This window comes from Rhipicephalus microplus, unplaced genomic scaffold (genome assembly GCF_043290135.1).
Source record: "Rhipicephalus microplus isolate Deutch F79 unplaced genomic scaffold, USDA_Rmic scaffold_67, whole genome shotgun sequence".
Lineage (NCBI taxonomy): Eukaryota > Metazoa > Arthropoda > Arachnida > Ixodida > Ixodidae > Rhipicephalus > Rhipicephalus microplus.
In genome coordinates, this window is record NW_027464640.1 from 1,144,920 (window position 1) to 1,165,603 (window position 20,684).

Genomic DNA, 20,684 nt, shown 5'->3' on the forward strand with positions numbered 1-20,684 from the left:
CGTGCGCTTTACCATAGCTGTGGCTCAGACATTTCGTCCTTTCGAAATAAGGTAACCAGGTGCCATACACTTTCGGTAAGGCAGCCACTTTTCTCGCATGATTGTCTCGAACGATTGTTTATGCCTGTAAACGTAGAAAATTTGTATTTATTTAGAAATGAAGTGCCTAGTCGGGAGTCTCCTCTTCTTTGAGCTTCAGTATTTCCTGCTTGTATATGAAGAAGTAGCTGGGCGTTCGCATTTTCTGAAAAAAGAAAGAAAGACTCGAACTCAAGCCTTTCATCCAGAACAGCGGAACTGGCAAAGTTTCATCCTTCGTCTGAATATCAATAACGTGGACAATGAGCTGCAACGCATGTCTTAGTATATATATATATATATATATATATATATATATATATATATATATATATATATATATATATATATATATATATATATATATATATATATATATATATATATATATATATATATATATATATATATATTTACATACACCGATTTCACTTCGTTTACTAAGTTTGTGACTGCGCTAGCGGAGATAGCGGCATGCAGTCGAAAAGCGCTAAATCTTGACAGTCCAAACGCTTATTGCTCACATTGCACGTGTTTTATGAAGAAATAACTGGAGAGGAGGAGCTAGCGAGTGAGATACTACTGTCTCCTCTTTGAACGTGGTGTGGCTTGGGGGCTATTTAAAAATCTTCGAGTTACAAACTGAAAACTACTTACGACATCCCTGGAAGTGCGCGAAGCCCCTCCCTGCACCAAGATCTGGCCGAGGGTGGTCACGTGGGGCATCGCCATGGCGTAATGCAGAGGCGTCCTTCCCATCTGAAGGGTAGAAGTTCCGTTTCGTTACAGACGCCATTTCGTAATGACGCCCTCAGTCTCTGAAATTCTGATGAGCTCGGAGGCTCAGGCATCAAGGAGATACTAGATACAACGAGCGGTACGTGAAACGATGTGACACGACAAGGAGGTTCCTTGCGCTTATGTTTTGTTTCGGGAGCACATAGCATTTATGCATCGCGTGTTGGGGTGAAAGAAAAACGGAACTTTAAATACGAGTGCACACTTAATAAGCGTAGTTGGTAGGAACGAAGTTAAACATTTTTCATTCTCATTTATCCAATAGGAATGCTGTCTAAATCTATACTTATAGAGTCGGCGTTTGTTATGCGCTTTTTCGCTCGATCGGGACGACGTTTATAAGTCCTGGGAAGTCAACAGTGAACATGCCCAGCCAGAGGTAGAGTGCACAACGTAGTGGCAGTCCCTCGAAACGGCGGCACACACACACGCTAGGGGATTGGCCAAGAAACGAGTGATTAAAAAAATATCCTGGCTAACTTTCGAAGAGAACGCGATGTATACGGACGTCCGCTGACTCTCCTCTCCCAGGCAATGAAACCACACACACCATAGCTCGAGAGATAGTGAGCCGAGCAAGTGCAGGACTGACGCGAAGCCCGCATGGGCAGAGAGAGCGCATGGTCTCATACAAGGAAATCACCGAGCACTTAGGAAGGCAGCATTACCCTCCACCACATTCCTCACTAAGTAAACAACAGGGAACAGCGAGGCGCCTATTGTAAACAAGCACCTACCCAAACCCGATTGCTTATAGTCCTTGATATCCAGATCTCTACTCCGACAAATGTAAACTCAGCAATCAGCGGGCGGACCTCAAACACTTTATCTCGGCTTGTCCTGACATCGTGAGGAGGCCACACACCATATATCCGAACGCACAACAGTGCGGCGTTTGTACTGCGCATGCGCTATTTGGCCTGAGACCACACAAGCTAGCATAGTGGCGAGGCAACGCCAGGCCAGGCGGTGGTTGCTAGAAACGGCACAACCATGTATGTATCCGGCGGAAAACAGCCATTTTTATGCCGTGTTGAACAGCTTCGCCGCTAAACGAACTGAACGAGAAAAGGAGGGAGAAGGAAAGAAAGAAAGCAAAAAAAGTAAAATAAAAAGGACGAAGGCCGGTTGTGCAGCCCTGCAATTCCTTCAGGCATGATACCACTAGCACGAAGCTGCCTTATTTTATATTTTTTTGGTATTCTGCTGCTACACTATCACGCGCACAAAAGTTCGTACGTGAATGAGCGAAAATCAGCAACATTATATACTACTTCGGGTGGACACGCACGTTATCGGCGACGTGAAGCGCATCTGGGCACGCCTTGACCAGGTGTCGCACCACGTCTGGGTTCTCGGCGAGCACGGCAACGTGCAGAGCGCAGCGTCCTCTAATGCCCTTGGCAGTCACCAGGCTGACGTCACGCTTCACCAGCTGTTGCACACCTTCCAGGTATCCGTTTCGTACGAAGGCGTGGAGCTCCTCGCGAGCTTTCTGCGTGTGCGTAAGACAGAGAGAGAGAGCAAATAAAGGAGATTTATTAAACTTCTACAATACATTTGCGATTCTCATTGTCCTCCAATTTGTCGAAAAATAAATAATTTACAAACTCGTTTGCTTTACGGGGAATGAAGGACTGAAAAACTCGTAAAATGACACACGACCTTTTGTGAGTGATATATACAAATGATTAATATTAGCATAATTAGTCCAATTAAGTAAGTTCAATCATTATTCCTATGCAGTCTAACAAGGAGAGAATAAGAAGTCGCTGACATAATACATCAATACGTGGCTGACCGATTTTAACGTAAAGCTGAAATATTATATTTCCCCTATCTCGAGCGCCCTTGGGCAAATAATACAGAAACAAAAGTCGAGTAATGTAAGTTGTTTCGCCAGTAATAATAGTGAGTTCACCCTTAGTCCTATCACTTCAGTACTTCAGTGAATCACTTCAGTGATTACCTTTCGAGATTCATCCGCGAAGGATTTACCAAAAACATCACACTGAAGGTGGCTGCGAAAGTTTTCCCACTCACCTTTCGAAACTCTCGGGAGCTCTTTGCTCCCCTCCTCGCCTTATCAGAGCAACGATACTGCCGCATCCTTTTATTTATTTTGTTGTTACTGACCCTGCCAGTCAGCGACGCTCATTGATAGGAGAGTTGTTTATCTAGGAAAATTATTTTGAAGCATTACGGATGAGAAAGTTTGAGTACGTTTAGGGATAGAAAAATCGACGAACCAAGCTTCGAAAGACACGTAAACAAGAAAGGAAATTTAGCCGACAACACACCAGCGTCAAAAGTTCTTGTGTGCGTGTCTTTGAAAACTGGGTTCGTCGATTTTCGAAGCTGCACACCAACAGGCCCAACACTAGACTCTTCTGCGTTTAAATATATGCATATATACACGTCAATAAGTACGCTGTATATTTTATTACATGCGTGTTTGAATGATGGGAGCACGGCCGGTGAACTTAACGGAAGTAAACAATACGCGGAGCAGTCAGTCTTGAAAGTACGCTTTGCTGCCTATATAGTAATTTTGTGGTGATGCATGCTTTACAGGCAATTATGATTCATTGAGTTTTTTGTTGCATTACGTGTCGCTCGAAAGGTTTCTGATAGGTGATCAACAATTACGCGGGCCTAGGAAGAAGACAACCAAGGCTAGACGTAGAACGAAAAGTACCTTGACGTTGACGAAGTGGCATGTGCTCGGCGAAATGCAGAGACTTGAACTATCGCAGCGCCGCACACGCACGCACGTACGCGCGCGCACACACACACACACACACACACACACACACACACACACACACACACACACACACACACACACACACACACACACACACACACACACACACACACACACACACACACACACACACACACACACACACACACACACACACACACACACACACACACACACACACACACACACACACACACACACACACACACACACACACCTAGTGTCTATATGTGTCTTCTAATTCCGTCTAAGTCGCGCTGCAGTTCTTCGTGTGAAACTAACGCCACTGGATCTACTTGGTACAGTTACAGCGGTTGCTAAACCAGTCGGTAAGCCATTTCACATGGCATCTAATCTGTCAGTCAGCATTGTGTCCACATAAGGAGAAAAACGCAGCGTCCGAGACTCACGAAGAACGCGTCCATGTCGTGAACGAGCGCCTGCATATCGGTCATCTGGAACTGGGCCAACACGGCCGTCAGGTGTCGTCCGTGACGGTCGGTGGCGTGCAGCAGGGGCTCATATCCCCGGTGAGCCAGTGCGCGCAGGAGCCCCGCTCGACGCTCCAGGAAGGCGTCCAGAACGAAGGCGTCGAGTGCGAGCACGTTGTCACTCTGTTGGGCTTCACGCGCCACGTCCCTCGCTGTCCGGTAGCGGCAGTCTCTTTCAGCCAGTAGCGCCTGCCCCTGGCGCACCAGCGCGTAGAAGCAACCCTCGCTGTGAGCGTGCGAGGCGGCAAAATGCAGCACCGTCTGACCATCTTCATCCTACAACAAAGTAGAGAGGTTCCACATGAGATGTGTCATGAAATGCTAAGACTAACAGGAAAAAATAGCGAAGAGGGGAGAGGTTAGCAAGAAGGAACGGACGAGCATGTTACCTCTGAACATAGAAAAGGCGAAATAAAGTTGAAGGTAAAAGTAAAAGCTTAAGCTAGTTGGCTTGAAATGATGATTGTGAGCTTCACAGTTCGAGAACATAGGAAAAATTGGGACAGAGTAGAAACAAGTGCTGCACTGCCCTAGCTCATTTTCTCCGCGTTCTCGCGCTGTGAAATTCGCAACCATGCAGATAAGACGTAAAAGGGAAAGCGAATCAAGAGAGCATGCACACCACGACACTGCGTAACGACTAACACCTATTCAAGTTACAACCAAGCATGCACGCGTGTTCCTCAAAAACTATGATAGCGCCTCCATCGCCATCAGTCGCGATCAAGGTCGACATGCCGTAACCATTCCCTTTCCTATTGGTATTTGGTTGAAGTGAGTTTGTGCAATTGGAAGCGATCTTCCTTGCACATAACAGCAAGGAGGGTCACTCAGAATGTGTCACATGGTGTCCTCGCGACCACAGTCATCACAGAAGGCATTGCGGGGGTGTGAAGCTAACGTGTGTAAGCCAATAGACGAAAGAGAAAGTCCCAGAAAAGGGAAGCCTGAGACCAGCAGCCTGGCCTTCCCATTTTCTTGGGGCGAGGGGTGAGTGCGTCGCTCAACTAACTACTCATCTAGAGAAACTCTGCAAATGAAGTGATCACTGCAGGGATCAGAATTTGTAAACAAACTTACGCATGGTTTATTTCAGCAGCCAGCTCTGCCGCAATATAGGCTTTTATGCAGTGATGCACGCTTTACAGGTATGCTTTACATGACAGAATTTGGCGGGCATAATATTTGTTCGGCCATACGGCAACATTTCTTGTATAAACTGTTTGGGCTGCTCAACTATCCAGCGCAGGGAGGGGTCTATGCCCCTACTCCACCCCATTTTTGGTTCTAAGCGGATTGGAAAAGGTAAGAACACCTTTTCACAAACTTGCCTCGCCATATCATTGCCTTAAAAGAAGCACCAGCGTTAATACAGTACTGCTGCATAGCTGTCTGTTACGACAGCATTGTCACTCTGTTAGAGGACCTGAAAAATCAGTAATTGAGTGAGCTAAATAAAATATGCACTTTTTGACCAAAATAACTATTTAGGATGGTCGTGCCACTTCAGTTAGTCGCTGACTGGAATGTTGTCTAAGTTGTCCTGTTGCCCAAATGGCCCTGCGTGAGTTGTTTTTTGTTTTGCGTGCGTCTCCTAAAACAGTTATATCTGCTACACCAGAACTGCCTGGTATCTCATTACATTGCAGTAACTTCAAGCACCTAGCCTCAAAAAGTCTTGAGTTGACCTCGCATAAGCAGACTTCTCCTTTCTGCGATTTTAAATGCAGGATCTACTCAGCGGTTCATAAGAGATTTTTTTTTGACGAAGGACCAGTGACAATAAGTACGATTATAAAATATGCCATGGCGGGCAAGGCCAGAACATTTTTTACCATCAGAGACTGTTGAAAAAGCACCGAAGTCTAAGTACAGTGACGCTTTCCTGTTTTTTATTTTGACTGTACATAAATGTGACGAAACTTAGCCCGCGTCCTCCGGCTAAGCGCTTTACCTTGGCTCACACATCGGCTTGTCCAATAGTAACCATATTCCTGAATACAAGAGAGGCCTTCTCTTGCCCTAGCTACGCCATCTCATCCCCAAGCAAGCAGAATATATTTGCCGAATGACTGACATGCCATGATGACTAGTGGGCCAAGACATGCGGCGTGAGAATGCAAACGCTTCGCGTGTGGTTTTCTCGTCTCACCTTGAGCCTTGTGTAGTCGTCCATGTAGTGCTGCGCTTCCTCGATGGCAGCTTCCTCGGAGAACGGGTTTGTGAAGCCTGCCCTCTTCAGGCTGTCGTCGCTAGAAACCAGAAACGTTTGCGCTGGGCTCGAATCCATGGAAGGCTTGGCGGATAGCTGCCCTGCTTGCGCATCTCTAATTACCCTAACCAGCGTATTATCGATATACTTTCGCAGTTAAGTACGATAAAGATTCTTGGTACACATTTCCGCACCTGATAGTTAAGAAAACTAATACCTAAATACTACTGTGACAACGTTACAACCAGGCAACATTTTGTTGGTTCAGCACAACTTTAAATGAAAACAGCACAGCTTTAAATGAAACTGCGAAAACTTTCATGTACAGCATAAGTACACTGTGTTGTGCGCGTGAACTCTATCCTCCTTTTATTTTTATTTTCTGTGATCTCTCCTCCCTGTATTCCTGTGAACAAGCAACCACGTGGATAACCATCTTTTTTATTTTTGTTTGTGTGTGTGAATTGCAATGCAACTGTTTTTACGTTAATTTTAATCGACCATTCTTCCGTCTTTATATGTGTATTTCTACCACCAAACAGATACCAGTGCTTTAGCTCAAGGATGCCCAAAAATTAAATAAGATAACATACTTTGCAGTGTGTGTTATGTTTTGTAGAGTTTCCGTCTAATAAAAAAAAGGGAAACATGCACTCATAAAACATATGTGAATAAAATGAACAAAAGCAAAAAAGATGTAACATATAAAACAAAATGTAGTATTCAAAGGAAAACAAACAAAACGCGTAAAACAAATTAAAAACTTATTTGCTTAACGCAATAAAATACCGCCATATGAAAGAACGGAAAGCTGCTATCTAACAAAGCAACGGAAATGACGTGTAGCTGTGGAGTTTCTCTTTTGAATTGCTAAAGCAAAAAATAAATGAAAAAGCATGAACATAATGCATAAAGTAACATCATACGAACATAAGAAAATAATCTCACTCTATGCAGTTACGTGAAAGCTTGAGTTTTCGAGACCCCCAATGATTATTCAGAGTTTGGGAGAGACAGAAAGAAACAGACAGAAAGAGACAACTCCACCAGTCTACAACGGTTTGTTTATTCACACAATGTTGTAGAGAAAATGCTTACACAATTAAGCCGGCTGGTAAGCTAATGCACTCACAAACCAAATATACATTATCGCCTTGCATGCACATTGCACATAATCAAATGGCAGGCACTGAAAAAAGAGAGTGCTACCCAACTCAAGAATATATTTCAGGCGAAACTGAGGCAAACGATGAAAAGACGTTGAAAAGAAGAAAAGTGTGTCAATTTAATGGCCCAGAAGTTCTTTATAACTCATTAAATTAAGCATTCTGAACACCGATTATCATTTAAGAAACAATGTTGGCTCTTCATTGTGTCATTTCTTATATTAACCTCTATTTATATATATTTTTACTGAAATTACCATCGCTTCGTACAGCCGCGCAGGCTTTGAAACTTCTGGTATATTAAGAGTGCCCTGCCGCAATATATCGCACCTAAATACAAAGTGTACATCAAACGTTCTAGACATCGCCTATCACTTTGTCAAACGTTACTGAAAAAATAAAGCACTACACCTGAGTTAAGCCTAAGGACGAAACCACCACAACTCTTCAGTGCCTTGTAAGAATGATGACGCGCGCTCGCACACCCAAAAGCTAAGGCAGAGCTCGTGTGAAAAAATACCATGTACTTCAATTCCTACGCGCCACACTGTACACACATCAACCACAACCACCATAAAAAACGTGCTTACAAACAGGCTGTCTACATTTTTAACACTACTCTGTTATCCTAAAACACCAAGCTCGTTAAATGCATCATTTTAGCTTCAGTCGCTTGCTTTGGCTTAACACCAGGGTGTTACGCTCGTGCATGCCGTAAGCAAAGACTGATCACAAATTTGGAGCCAAGGAGAAGACTCTTATGGCTCACATGGCCCACAGCAAATGACTCGCAAGAAAATTAGCTGAGTACGAGAGTGCTAAGTGTTAAAAGTGGCACTTTTTTTTGCAAAAATGTAACACCAGTGAACAATGCTGAAGTGATTAGCACTGCGTTTAACAGCAACGATTTTAATATAATGCGCAGCGACGATTGTGCCTGGCTGTGGTACAATGCGGGAACCAACTTGCGGCTCCCACGTTGTACCACAGATATGCAGGTAAAACCTTGAAAATATACCGGAGCGTGCAAAAACAATGTTCCAATTACATAAATTACTCGTCGCGTTATGCTAAATGCTCTAAAACTAGGTGGTGGGGGTGGCGCAGCGGTCGGTGAGTGGACATATTTTATTACTCTTGTAACTGACCTCTCTCTCTTTATTCGCAAAAATTATTTCACTTCTATTTAGCATTGCAAACCACTGCTCAAAGCGCGCATATAAGTGTGGCGAGGTTTCGCAATTTTGTGGCGTCAGGTAAAAAACAGGTGACGTCAGGGCGGCGAAGACCTTATTGAGCGCGAAAGCTGCGCGCTAAAGGCAAGAAAAGCATAATCGTAAATGTTTCTCTTCTTCTACCTAATCGTGCACAAGCAGTTTGTGGACATCTTTTAGAGAAGAAACGTCCTCCTAGCATGGGCGCCCGCAAGGGTGGGGGGGGGGGGATGCTAAAAGAGCACTTGTCTCTCCCACCAAGCCAACACTAGCCCTCCACCGAAGCCATGCCGGTGCTCCCCTTTCCCCCATAGCGACGATGGACGGCTCTGCAACTCTCAGGACAAAATTCTGCCGACACCCGTGTCTCCTTAGTGTCGTTATTACAAAGCGTCACAGACAAGAAGAGTGAATAGGTATTTGACTATCTTATAATATGAAATGTTAGAACAGTTTCACAATTTAACGACCCTGATTGCATGTTGCTTGCGTCTCTGACAGTCGCGCTTACCGAAAATGCAATATCAACGTGGTTAACTGCAACACCAAAGCGCATGTGGTGTGAATGAAACAGACCACGAGCAACGCTCAACTAAGTTCATACAGTCTGCCTTAGCACCACATGCCAATGAAGAAGTTGCGCCGAGAGTGAACGAGAAAACTCTAGTTAGCGCAGTCGATGCTCCCCATCGAGAATTAAATTATAGCGCACCCTCTGTCCATATAGAAACTACTCTAGGAACATCCATTAATTGCAGCGTCTAACAGCAGTGCTGACCACTTAAGAAACACAGCCGTGTTACGAATGAAAATAGAACAACAGAATAGCGAACACTGCGTCAGTTCGGTATCCGAGAACTTGAGCCGGTGATCCCTCCGTGTGCTTGCGTTTTTACCTTGTCGTTGAAGAAGAAAGTGTGTTCGCTCTGGACACAACCTCGCTGTCTCGGCTTTTTGAGTTCACCGCCTGCACGAGATTGCAAATGCAGAGGCGAGCAAGGATTAATATCCGCGCATCCGCTCTTAAATCTCAGTAAACTAATCTCAAAGGCACGATAATGACGCGCTTATGTGGCTGTGCTGGAGTGATTTACGGGACAACTCTCAAAGCATCATCTCGTAACCATCAGCTCATGCGTGTGTTTCGCTAAATGCCACTCTTCGCTTTAATTCATACGGGCGCTGAAAGTGAATGAAGTGAAACGAAAGAAAATATGTGATCGTTGTTCGGCTCAAGTATAACAAAAAATGTGAGGTAAGTCGCTGCTGTGTTACTAAGGTCACCGGCTATCGTGTGGAGTTGCCAAGCAAGTCAGCACGGCTTCCATACCCAACCGCGAAGGCAGCATTTTATTGAAGACTGAGTGCAAAAAGGTCCGTATACCGTTGAACAACTCCAGTATCAAAATGAATCTGGAGTTCCACTCTACTGCATGCCACATACTGATATCCAAGTACGGAAAAAATTATTCAAGGGGCTTAACCTTTTTGTTTTGATTGACACAATTCATCATCATCATCATCATCATCATCATCATCACAGGCCTATCCTATGATCCGCCAATCATCCCGGTCTTGTGCTTTCTGCTGTCCCGCTATACCTGCGAACTTTTAAATATCATTGGCCCACCTAACTTTGTCTGCCCCCCGTGCGTTTGCCTTTTCTGTGAATCCAGTCAGTTACCCTTAATAACCAGTGGTTATCCTGCCTATGGGCTACGTTCCTGGCCTATGTCCATTTCTTCTTCTTGATTTCAACTATGATATCCTTAACCCTGGTTGGTTCCCTGACCCATTCTGCTCTCTTGTTGTCTTTTAAGGTTACACCTATTATTTCCATTTCCATCGCACACTGTGTTGTCTCAATTTAAGCCAAACCCTCTTTGTAAGCCTCCAGGTTTCTGCTCCCAAGGTAAGTACCAGTAGACACAACTATTGAAACATTTATTCATATAATCGAATTATTGCGCATAAAACTTCACATTTTAAGTCTGGCTAAAGTTGTACGTTGCATCGTGCTCACTGGCATAGTGGTGTTCGATGCCCTGGCGCTCGACGGTTCTTGAGCCGTTTGGCTCTGCTTGAGCCAAGAGGCGACGAAGGTCACGGGGTCAGAAGGCCTCTGCTTGTCGACGACTGCGAGGGCCCCGACGAGAGCATCACCGACGCTGGAACGCAGGTACTGGGCCTCTTCGGGCGTCCTTCCTGTCAACAACAACGACTGGGCCAACTGAACCATGTCGGTGCCGCCATTCTGTCCGTACTGCCAGAAAAAAAACCCAAAATCAAATAGTAAGCTTGACTGACTGACAGCAATGATCTCTAGGCGCTATTTTATATATTTTTTTTTCTGCAGCGAAGCTGTATATCTCTGCACCACAAAGATTTCATCTCCGTAGACAGAAAACACAAAACGCCAGGCTCTTGACGTACCAATACACGCCCGCGCTTGCGTCCTCCTCAGCTATAGCAGATGCGCGTGTTCGTCGCATTTCCACCTCGGACGCTGAGCAATGGCCTTAGGAAAGGTGGATAGACTAGCTGACAAACGCCTTCGCTTTCGACTCACTGACAACTGCAACGGCACTAATAAATTTTCACCTCTGTATGATTTAGATGTCCTTTGAATGAATGAATGAATGAATGAATGAATGAATGAATGAATGAATGAATGAATTTTATTTAAAGTCCGGCAGTTTTCACCGGGCGAGGTGGGGGAAGAGGAGATTAACCCCTGTCTCTTCCCACCCTCTGTCAATTATGATGGCGGTGACTCAGGTGACCGCTCGAAGGCCTTGAACCCGGGCGGCATTTTCAAAGTCAAACGCCATATCTCTCTTCGCAATCAGCGTACAGCATACAGCCCGGTATTCGTTTCAATAATAATTATTAAAAACTAGAAAACAAACACGACAATGCGCCTGCGAATAATAGCAACACATTCACACGCCCTGCCGGCAAATAATAGGTTACAGCTACTTTGCACTTCACACGAGGGCTTCGAACGACTTCAAACGGTCCTTTCTACTCCTCGCGTATGTTTCCGGCTTTCACATAAAAAAGAAAAAGTCGTCTAGCAACTCAGTCAATTTATTCTAAGATTGCTATGAGTAGACTACAAAAATTAAAGACACGAGCGTACTTTTTCGCTATCTGATTTGACATGAATTCTCACAAACTAGCCGAGCTATCTATTCCCGTAAACACGAGTATATTCTCAATGAAAGGCACTAATTAACCTTCCTGAAAACAGTCGCTGAACCAATCACGGCTTACCATAGTGGCAACGCAACGACAAAGCGATTATTACTATTATTACTGTGAAGTAATAATAAAACTATCTCCCTCATATTACTGTTGTATTTGTAAAAAAAAAAAGCTTTGCTGGAAATTCACGTTCATCGGGCTGGATGGCGGCCAATTTTTTAACACGAAAGCGTTTTATGCCACGTTGCACCAAGGCTTCAATGACGTATTTCCTTCACGGACATGGCGTTCATAAAATGGATGCTAACGAATGAGAAAGAAAAAAAAAACAACCAGGAAAGGTTCCGCCGCGAGGAACCGAACGTAAAACCCTCTCGGTCTACAACGATAAGCACCCGGGTCGCTAAAGACTGAGACATTGTACAAGCACTCAAATATCAATACCCTGTAAGTACTACTTTAGTGAAGACACATTTCACTATCATGTTATCCGACTCCTATGACAGAGGGATCAGCCATGTTTTTTTTTACATTTCTTTCAGTTTAACTAATCTGAGTTTCAGAAAGAGTACCCGGCGTTATAAAAGCGCCAACACCATGTCAACAACACCTAATAAAAAAAAATAAACAGTATGAGTTGGGCAATCATCGCCGGGACTCGGTATGTCTAACGGATGAAAACTGCGAAACGTTGTACTGGTGAATAAAGGCATGGACAAGATAGCAATAGATACTCCTGTCTCTGTCATTGTTCACCAGTAAAATGCTTCATAGTATTCCCCAAAACCGACTAGCCCACATGCCAACGCTTAGCATGTCTGACTTACTAGCAGATTCATTTGGCGCAATGGCCGGAGTTGACCACAAAGCACCATGTTCAAAGCACAGCATGTCTGAGTGACTAGTGGACTGGTTTGGCGCAAGGGCCAGAGCTGGCCAAAGAGTGTCATTTCTTGAACGCTTAGCACGTCTAATGGAGTAGACGCACGAACCTTGCCAGATGAAAGCATTGCCACGGGTTGGCCTGTTGCTGCCGGTGCGCGACTCGTAGCTTGTTCTCCCAATGGAAGCCGTACAGCCGTTTGTAAAGGTTCTTCGACAGGCTCTCGTACTCCGTCGGACGGCACCGATGCGGCATTCACTTGCTGTGGTGCCGGGGGAGGTGCGGGCGCAACCCTCGATGCATCTCCCACCGGTGGTACCGAGTTCGTTGTTTTTGTCGTCTCGGACGTTGCCAACACTGGTGCGGCTTCTCGCTGTTGCGCTTTTCCGTTGGGCACAACCGTCGGCTGTGTGGCTCCTCCATTCACCACGGGGGCAACAGGTGCCGTAGGCTCTTCTGGAAGGGCAGTAGATGCTCCTGCGAGTAAGGTTTTTATTGGTTCATAAAATTATCGACATATAAGCGCATCAAGGCAAGTATGGGGGGAGGGGGGCGACACCAGGAGCTACATAAAGGCATGCCTTAAACATACCCGCCGAGTGCTTGAACGTAAGTCATTACAAACTCTTGTTTGCCCTTTAGAAACAATTGCGCTGTGAACGCAGACGAACGCTAACTGCCAGCAAATTGATCGATTGTGCTTGCACAACTGTATACCTGGAAAAGAAGGGCCCGGAGGGGAGAAGAAATAGAAGGAAAGCACTGCGTATATCCTCTTTCCCCCTTTACTGAAAATTGATTGATGGGCTATAAAAAGATCAGAAACAATAATTTTTAGCCCCTTAGCACGCGTAGCGGGTACGAAAGATAGTTGACCATAGTGCCGCTCATTTTGGAAGAGACATCTTTGAACGCGGGCGTCAGAAAAGGCTACCATGCATGAAGCACATCATATTCAGTTGTATTCAGCAGCTCCGGCAGCATATTGGTTAGAGTGTCTAGCCATAAAAAAAAAAAAAGACGCACGGTTTTTTTTTAAAGCGTTGTTGATGCAAGCTAAAGGGTCTCTGCAACACTTTTTTAAGTAGCCATTCGTAAAGAAGCTCATTGCTTTTCGAATCGAAAACAGCAAAAGATTTTCAGAATCTGTCAAGTACGAGCGGAGTTTGAGAGATTTGTTGAACGTTGTGATGGTTTTCTGTTCTGTTTTTTTTTCTCGTCTTGATAAAAGCACTGGAAGCTAAGCAGAGAAGGATTACACGGGGGAAGGAAGCTACAACATCCGCACTCCATGACCTTGAACACTTTTTCTTATTTTTTTTCTTTGAACACTCTGTTTGCCTTCCGTATGATCGCGAGCGAGCACGCGAGCACGTGGTGACCTCCCGTGGCGCGTGTAGTGACTACGGGGCCCGCTATGCTCAAATCAGCCAATGCCCGTGAATTCGGGTCTATAGCGCGGGCATCCGAGTATGGACTGTGTTATTTATGGGCGTTGTCATCTTCGGCTGTTAAGTTGACGTTTTCTTGTTTTTGTATATTGAAATGTAAATGAATAAGGTCACTAAACATGGTATGCACCAACGGAAACGTTTTCTTGTGTATGTAACAATAGCGTAACACTGTTAGTTTAGCTGTTATAGATGTAAAACATAAAGGTTAAACGCCGAACAAGGCGGCACTGAAACCCCTTCGTACAATTGTATGTACAGTATCTTTAGTAGAGAGAAAATGGGATGATTCTTAGTAGAATAGTCTATACGACATCATCAGTAGAGGGAAAAGGGAGTGATTCTTAGCTGACTAAGAATTAATTGTAAATTCGAGGTTGCGTGTTGCGCTACAATGTTCGGTTCTCGTCTTCACGGGAGAGCCTCGACTACCGATCAGAAGTGTTGTTTGGGCATGTTGAAGAAGTGTTGCAGCTACTGTTTAAATTAAACGCCTGGTGCCACTGGTGAACACCCACATATGTACGTGAATCAGTGTTACCGATTCTAAATATGATAAGCGGATTCGTGCTTCTTTTCTCAACGAGTCGCTCGTACAATTTTTCCAGTCACTCGTCTCGTTTTTGGGGCATATTTTTTATTTTCCCACTAACGCAGTAATTTTAATGATCATCACGTTCGGCAATAGCGCTTTGTTGTTTACTAACAGTGCGTTTGTCGGTGACCTTGGTTAGTCCATTGTTGTCAAACATACCTTGTGGTCAATCAACAGGTGGTTTAATCGTGCATGGATAAACGTGGACTGAACCGAATCGAGACTACCCTGGGGACAATAGTAAAGAGTAAACACGTCTTTTCGTTTATAGCGTTGCTTATTACCACTATGCAAAACAAAGTGATTTCTTTCAACTCCCCATCGGGTTTACGTGACATATTTTTGTTATATATAAACATATATCTGAAAATAGAAATATTGATTAAATTTACGCTTTTTTGGGCCACTTTAGTGATGATTATCTGCTTCTTAGCTCGGTACGACCTGGCGACCCTGACGTGAACTCACCATGTCCATCCTCGGCGGCAGGAGGCGTGGACGGCCTCTGCCACACGTCCGCTTTGGCCGACTTGCCATCATCGCTCGGGGTATGGTAGTTTGCCAGCAGGTCTCTGATGCTCAGTTCTTTCGGATTCTTGAGGTAGTACTCCGGAGTATGCCCCATCTGCGAATGTTGCACGGTATTAGAAATCGGTGGCGAGATTTTTTGGGGGTTTCGAAGCTGATGGAAATATGAACTAGCCAGCGGTCGACATAACCAAAGACGTTTAGAAGATTGGCGAAAAAACTGAAAGGGACAGCACTAACACAACAGGAGTCGTTACGATAAATTCTTATAATGAATTATCATGGCCTACTAGCTACACTTTCCGACTTTCATAAAACAATAGTCGTTAGGCATGAGTAACAGTACATCATAAGAACGGAAGCTTGTATGACGGAAATAGAAAGAGGTGGCGCTAGGATGCTACAAATGCTAGAAACGCTGGATAGAGGTGGCGCTAGGATGCAACAGATCCTAGAAACGCTCGAAAGAGGTGGCGCTAGAATGTAACAATTGCAAGAGCGCACGGTTTAGACGTAAACGCTAGGCGGATATTTTTTGCGACGTTGTTTCGAAAGGAAAGCTAAGCAGTATGATCATCGTCGTCATCTGTTCCTCACATCTCGTAAAAAAAAAGTTAATACAGAGAGTTTCATCCCATTTTTTGCAACACGGGAAGGGATTACGTGCAGTAACGTGTGTGCCTTTTGTAATGGGTCACCGACTTTAAAACTACGACGTCGTTATGATAATCACTTGTTCTGACGCCCGACGGCAATGTACGCTTGTAACACGCGATATTACATGTATTGTGAAGCCTGTACACGGGACGCGTGTTAGTGTGAAGTGCGAGACTTATTTTCTCTACATTTCTAAGCAGAAGAAGTTAATTACACTGTATTTTCAATCAGAGGCTTGGCTGTGAGGTAGAACGCATGCTTGCCATGCAAACTACCTGTGTTCAATCCTCATTCGGACGCGGAATTTCATTAAATGCGAAGCATTTCTTAGTGAACTTCGGCGACTTTGAGCTTATCTATCTATCTATCTATCTATCTATCTATCTATCTATCTATCTAGCCGCTCATGTTTGGCTGCTCTCGTGGCCAACTCCTTAACCTGGCGTAAACCAAAATTAGCATGGGAGGGTAAGATGGCTTGACGAATATGAAGCGCTGGCCAAGACATGAATAATGTCACAATACCGTCGCGTAAGTCATCAAACACTTCTCGTCAGACAGCGGCACATACCCACGCGCGGGTATGTGCCGCTGGTATGCTGGTATGTGCCATAGATAATAGACACTTCGTATCTGCCCAGGAACGACGAGAACAACACGGGCAATTTTAACATGTCAGCGTTAAACAATACCCGACATCGGTAGCGTCGACTCAGCGAAGGCTTAGAATAAATGTGCGTTAAGAAATACCTGACATAGGCAGCGTTGACCCCCCAACGAATGCAAATAATAAATTTCCAGGTCTCAGCAGGAATCGAACCCAGGAATTCTGCATGACAGTCAAGCATTCTACCACAGAGCTACGCCAGATCTCGGAACTACTTTTCAAATAGACGCTAATCTTCGTGAAACATCAATAGTGGTTGCAGTGCTGCCTACTCAATTTTATAAACATTATATATGTACTCTTTTGATACAGCCATCACGTCGGGGAACGTCAATCGTGGTTAGTTGCCATGCGCTGAAGTTGATTTTTGTAGCAGTGTCCAGGACCAGCATCCTCTCGAGCATCAGCGCTTGATATCAGCTTCTGGTGTTGCTAATACGCATGTTCCAGTCGACGTCGTTGCGCAAGTGCGAACAACGGGGTATATAAACATCTGCAACTTTTCAACATATGTTTGTGCGTGAAACATTTTATATTTAGCGCCATTTCATTGCGTGTCGCTCAGAAAAAAAAATGGCAGCATATCCACGGAGTGAATGACGGGGAGTGGGGCGAAGCATTCGTCCGTCCATTCGTTCTTGCTTCCGTCCGTTCCTGCGTACGTCTGTGTAACCGTCCATGTGTCCATCCACCCGTCCGTGCGTGCGTCTGTTCGTGCGTCCGTCCCTGTGTTCGTCCATGCATCCGCGCCTGCGTCCGTTCATGCGTCCATCCATGCATCTGTCTGTGTGTCCGTTCGTCCATCTACTCAGCACTCCAAGTACCACCATCTCGCATCTTTGCATCATATATTCTCAATATAGAAGCACCACCATCCAGCGGACATTTCAAGGACGAAACGGGAGGTGGCACATGCACACTTTCTTACGGCTTGCGCTTCGGGTTTACTTCCCACCTTTAACCACCTCGAGTTCATGGTATATGCTAGTCAACTGTATTCATGGCTATGCGGCCCTACGCTCGCTAAACCTTTCTAAAACCAAGGAGGTTACACCCAGCGAGTATAACGTAGCAACCCTTTCTTGTCAGATCGTGCTCAATGTACATGCCAATAGCTGCTAATGGGGATCGCAGCGTGCGCGTTACCTAAAGGCTGAATGCTCCTGTCTCTCATTCCCCCTTAGCAGCCATTAACATGTGCATTGAGCACTATCTTTTATTGTTCAACAACGCACACAAGAAATCTCTCACCGGAACCACCTTGGAGGTCAAAATCGTAAGGACCGCTATTTCGGGTATGTGCCACTGGTGGTTACGTACTACGAGGGACGCACAAGTCACGCCATGAGGAGCTTCGTCCCTAAAATTGCAACACGGTCACCTTCCCTCCGCATGCTTCGCATAACGTCGATTCCCAGGTACGTGGGACCTGTCAATATTTTTTTATTTATTTTATTTGCATCTTTCTCAATAATTTGGTCACGGACAAGATGATTTCTCGCTCACAATCAATGACGCCCACGCCGATGCCGAAATTTCTGCAAAACGAATTCCTTAATGCTGTCGTGTTACAAAGGAGGCGCAGGCGGGCAGAGGATGCACACAAGGGTTTTATACTCAAAACCTTCATTCCAGAGCAGAAGATAGTGATTATTGTACGGCAATTTAAGGTTGTATGTTGAATTGATGCATACGACATTTCAACTCTGTGTTTATCATCGAGTGCCACCACACTCCGCCATCGTCTTAAGAATGAGCCACATAACGTGATAATTAGGGACGAGGGATAAAACAGACGATGTAAGAATGGGAATATACGCGCTTGTAAATTATATGGTGCAGCGTATGTATGCAGTTAATGTTCTGCAGCTTTATTCATGTCTTCCAGTTCATCTCACCAGCAGAGTAACTCGTATGATCTAAGTTTCTTACCTTGTCCTTAATAGCCTCGTCGGCACCAGCTTTTTTCAGAATGTCGAAGTAGTTTTGGGCCTCCAGAACGACCGCCGCGTAATGCAGTGGCGTTCGTCCTTCCTGCGGTAGACAAGGCATGGCCAATTTCATAATTATTGATGACAACATTCACTTCATTATAGTAGTTTTCCTAACTCAAATTTTCTATATAGTCGATCACACGATAATGAAAAGGAAATCATTAAAATAACCGTTTCTGAGCATTTACATTTGTAACTGAATCAATCAGAGTGAAATTTCCACAAATTTTTATATGTCTAATGAAGAATAAAATTGGGACGAAGAAAGTAGATTTTGTCCGCTGTGGAAACCAAATCTCAATCCACACGTATACACATCATGCGGAGTTTATGGTTCACTCCCATTAGCCACAAATTGTATCTGGCTCCAGCGCGGTGGTCTAGTGGCTGAGTTACTCGGCTGCTCAACCGCCGGTCGACCGGAATCGAATTCCGGCTGCGGCGGCTGCATTTTCAATGGAGGTGAAAATGCTGTAGGCCCATGTGCTCACGTTTGGGTGCCCATTAAAAAACCCCAGGTGGTCAAAATTTTGGGAGCCCTCCAGTAAAGTGTCTCTCATAAACATACGGTTGTTTCGGGTCGTTAAACCCCACAAATCAATCAAACGACCAAATTGTATCTTCTGTTTCGTTGATTCAACAAAATACAGCAACAACCTGCTAACAACCTGACTTTACAGTCTACCGTGGTGGTGTAGTGGTTATGGCGCTCGGCTGCGGATCCGAAGGTTACGGGTTCGATCCCACAGACGCGGCATTCGCATTTCGGCGAGGGCGAAACGCTAGATGGCCGTTTACTGTGCGATGCCAGTGTATACGTCGAACATCGGATGGTCGAAATTTCTGGAACACTCCACTACAGCATCTCTCATAGCCGTGTCATAGTTTTGGGACACATAACCCTAGGTAGTATTATTATTCTCTTTTGAACGCGACGTACAAGGTACAAAGGCAAAGAGTAAACGTATAGGTCCCTGTTGCTACAGTGTAAAAAAGTATGTATTTCTGCAACTACCGAAGATAGAATGGTTGTCTCGTAGGGAGCGCACTTACGTTGTCTGGCCCATCTAGCGTCTCAGGGAAACGTTCGACGATGTAGTTGAGCACGTCCGTGTGTCCGTGCAGGACGGCCAGGTGTAGCGGACTAGCACCCAGGTGGTCACGGCTGAGTGCGAAGCGCTTGCGAGTCAGCACCTGGCGAACCTGAGCTATGTTGCCGCTCACCACCGCCTCGTGCACCGTTCGGATGCGATCCTGCGAGTAGGCAAAAAAAAAAAGAAACATATAAATTGCCGTTGCTCATGCTGTCCAGTGAGATAGCCAGACGTATTAGACAACAAGCACGAAATCATCAGAGTAGTGATTTTTTTCACTTTAAGCGGTGAGTTAAAGAGGGGCGAAGGTTTTAATTATGCGCTTTTCAGAACTTCAGCAGGGCTCTGATAATTGTCTCTACGAATGTCAGTAAAGCTTGCTGTTGCCTTTTTCTTTTTTTCGTGAGGACATTGCCGTCCCGCCAGGTTAAATAAGTACGCAAAATGCATTCGCCGTCAAAAGAAGGGCATTGGAGGGGGGTATAAGACATTGTCCAGGATACAAATATGAAATACTGTTCGCAGCACAATAATAATAAAAACACTACAAGCAGATAACAATGTCACGTAAAGTATAGGAGATATTATTAGCAGTATATGCATGTGTTGTGAATGTAAAGAAAGAATAGTGGACGGTAACTTTACGGTGGCAGTTCGTAGTAGGATCACGCGTTACGTAACGCGAACAGGCAGAAAGGTCGTATTTCACACTCGCCGTCATGGCTACTGGCTGCGCCGACTGAAGCTCCCCCGTTTAAATGCACACATATACCCCATAATTTGAGCAGGGGGGGGGGGGTAGCCATTGCGGTAGCTCAGTTGGTAGAGCATCAGAACAATTATTCGAATGTCACAGGTTTGGTCTCTGCCCGCGGCGAGTTA

At 44.9% G+C, this 20,684-nt stretch overlaps 1 protein-coding gene across 1 annotated transcript in view; it reads right to left on the bottom strand.

The window, feature by feature from the left end:
* Positions 1-127: 127 nt before the first annotated feature.
* Positions 128-20,684, bottom strand: part of LOC142790047 (uncharacterized) — a 105,393-nt gene continuing 84,836 nt past the window's right edge. The window contains exons 19-29 of the mRNA XM_075885079.1: positions 19,762-19,962; positions 18,647-18,748; positions 15,331-15,487; positions 12,926-13,293; positions 10,750-10,989; positions 9,623-9,693; positions 6,287-6,386; positions 4,054-4,410; positions 2,168-2,371; positions 736-837; positions 128-244 (exon numbers count right to left, since the gene is read on the bottom strand). Coding sequence (XP_075741194.1) covers positions 167-244; positions 736-837; positions 2,168-2,371; positions 4,054-4,410; positions 6,287-6,386; positions 9,623-9,693; positions 10,750-10,989; positions 12,926-13,293; positions 15,331-15,487; positions 18,647-18,748; positions 19,762-19,962 — 1,980 coding nt within the window. The 3' untranslated portion in view covers positions 128-166. The remainder of the gene's footprint in view (positions 245-735; positions 838-2,167; positions 2,372-4,053; positions 4,411-6,286; positions 6,387-9,622; positions 9,694-10,749; positions 10,990-12,925; positions 13,294-15,330; positions 15,488-18,646; positions 18,749-19,761; positions 19,963-20,684) is intronic.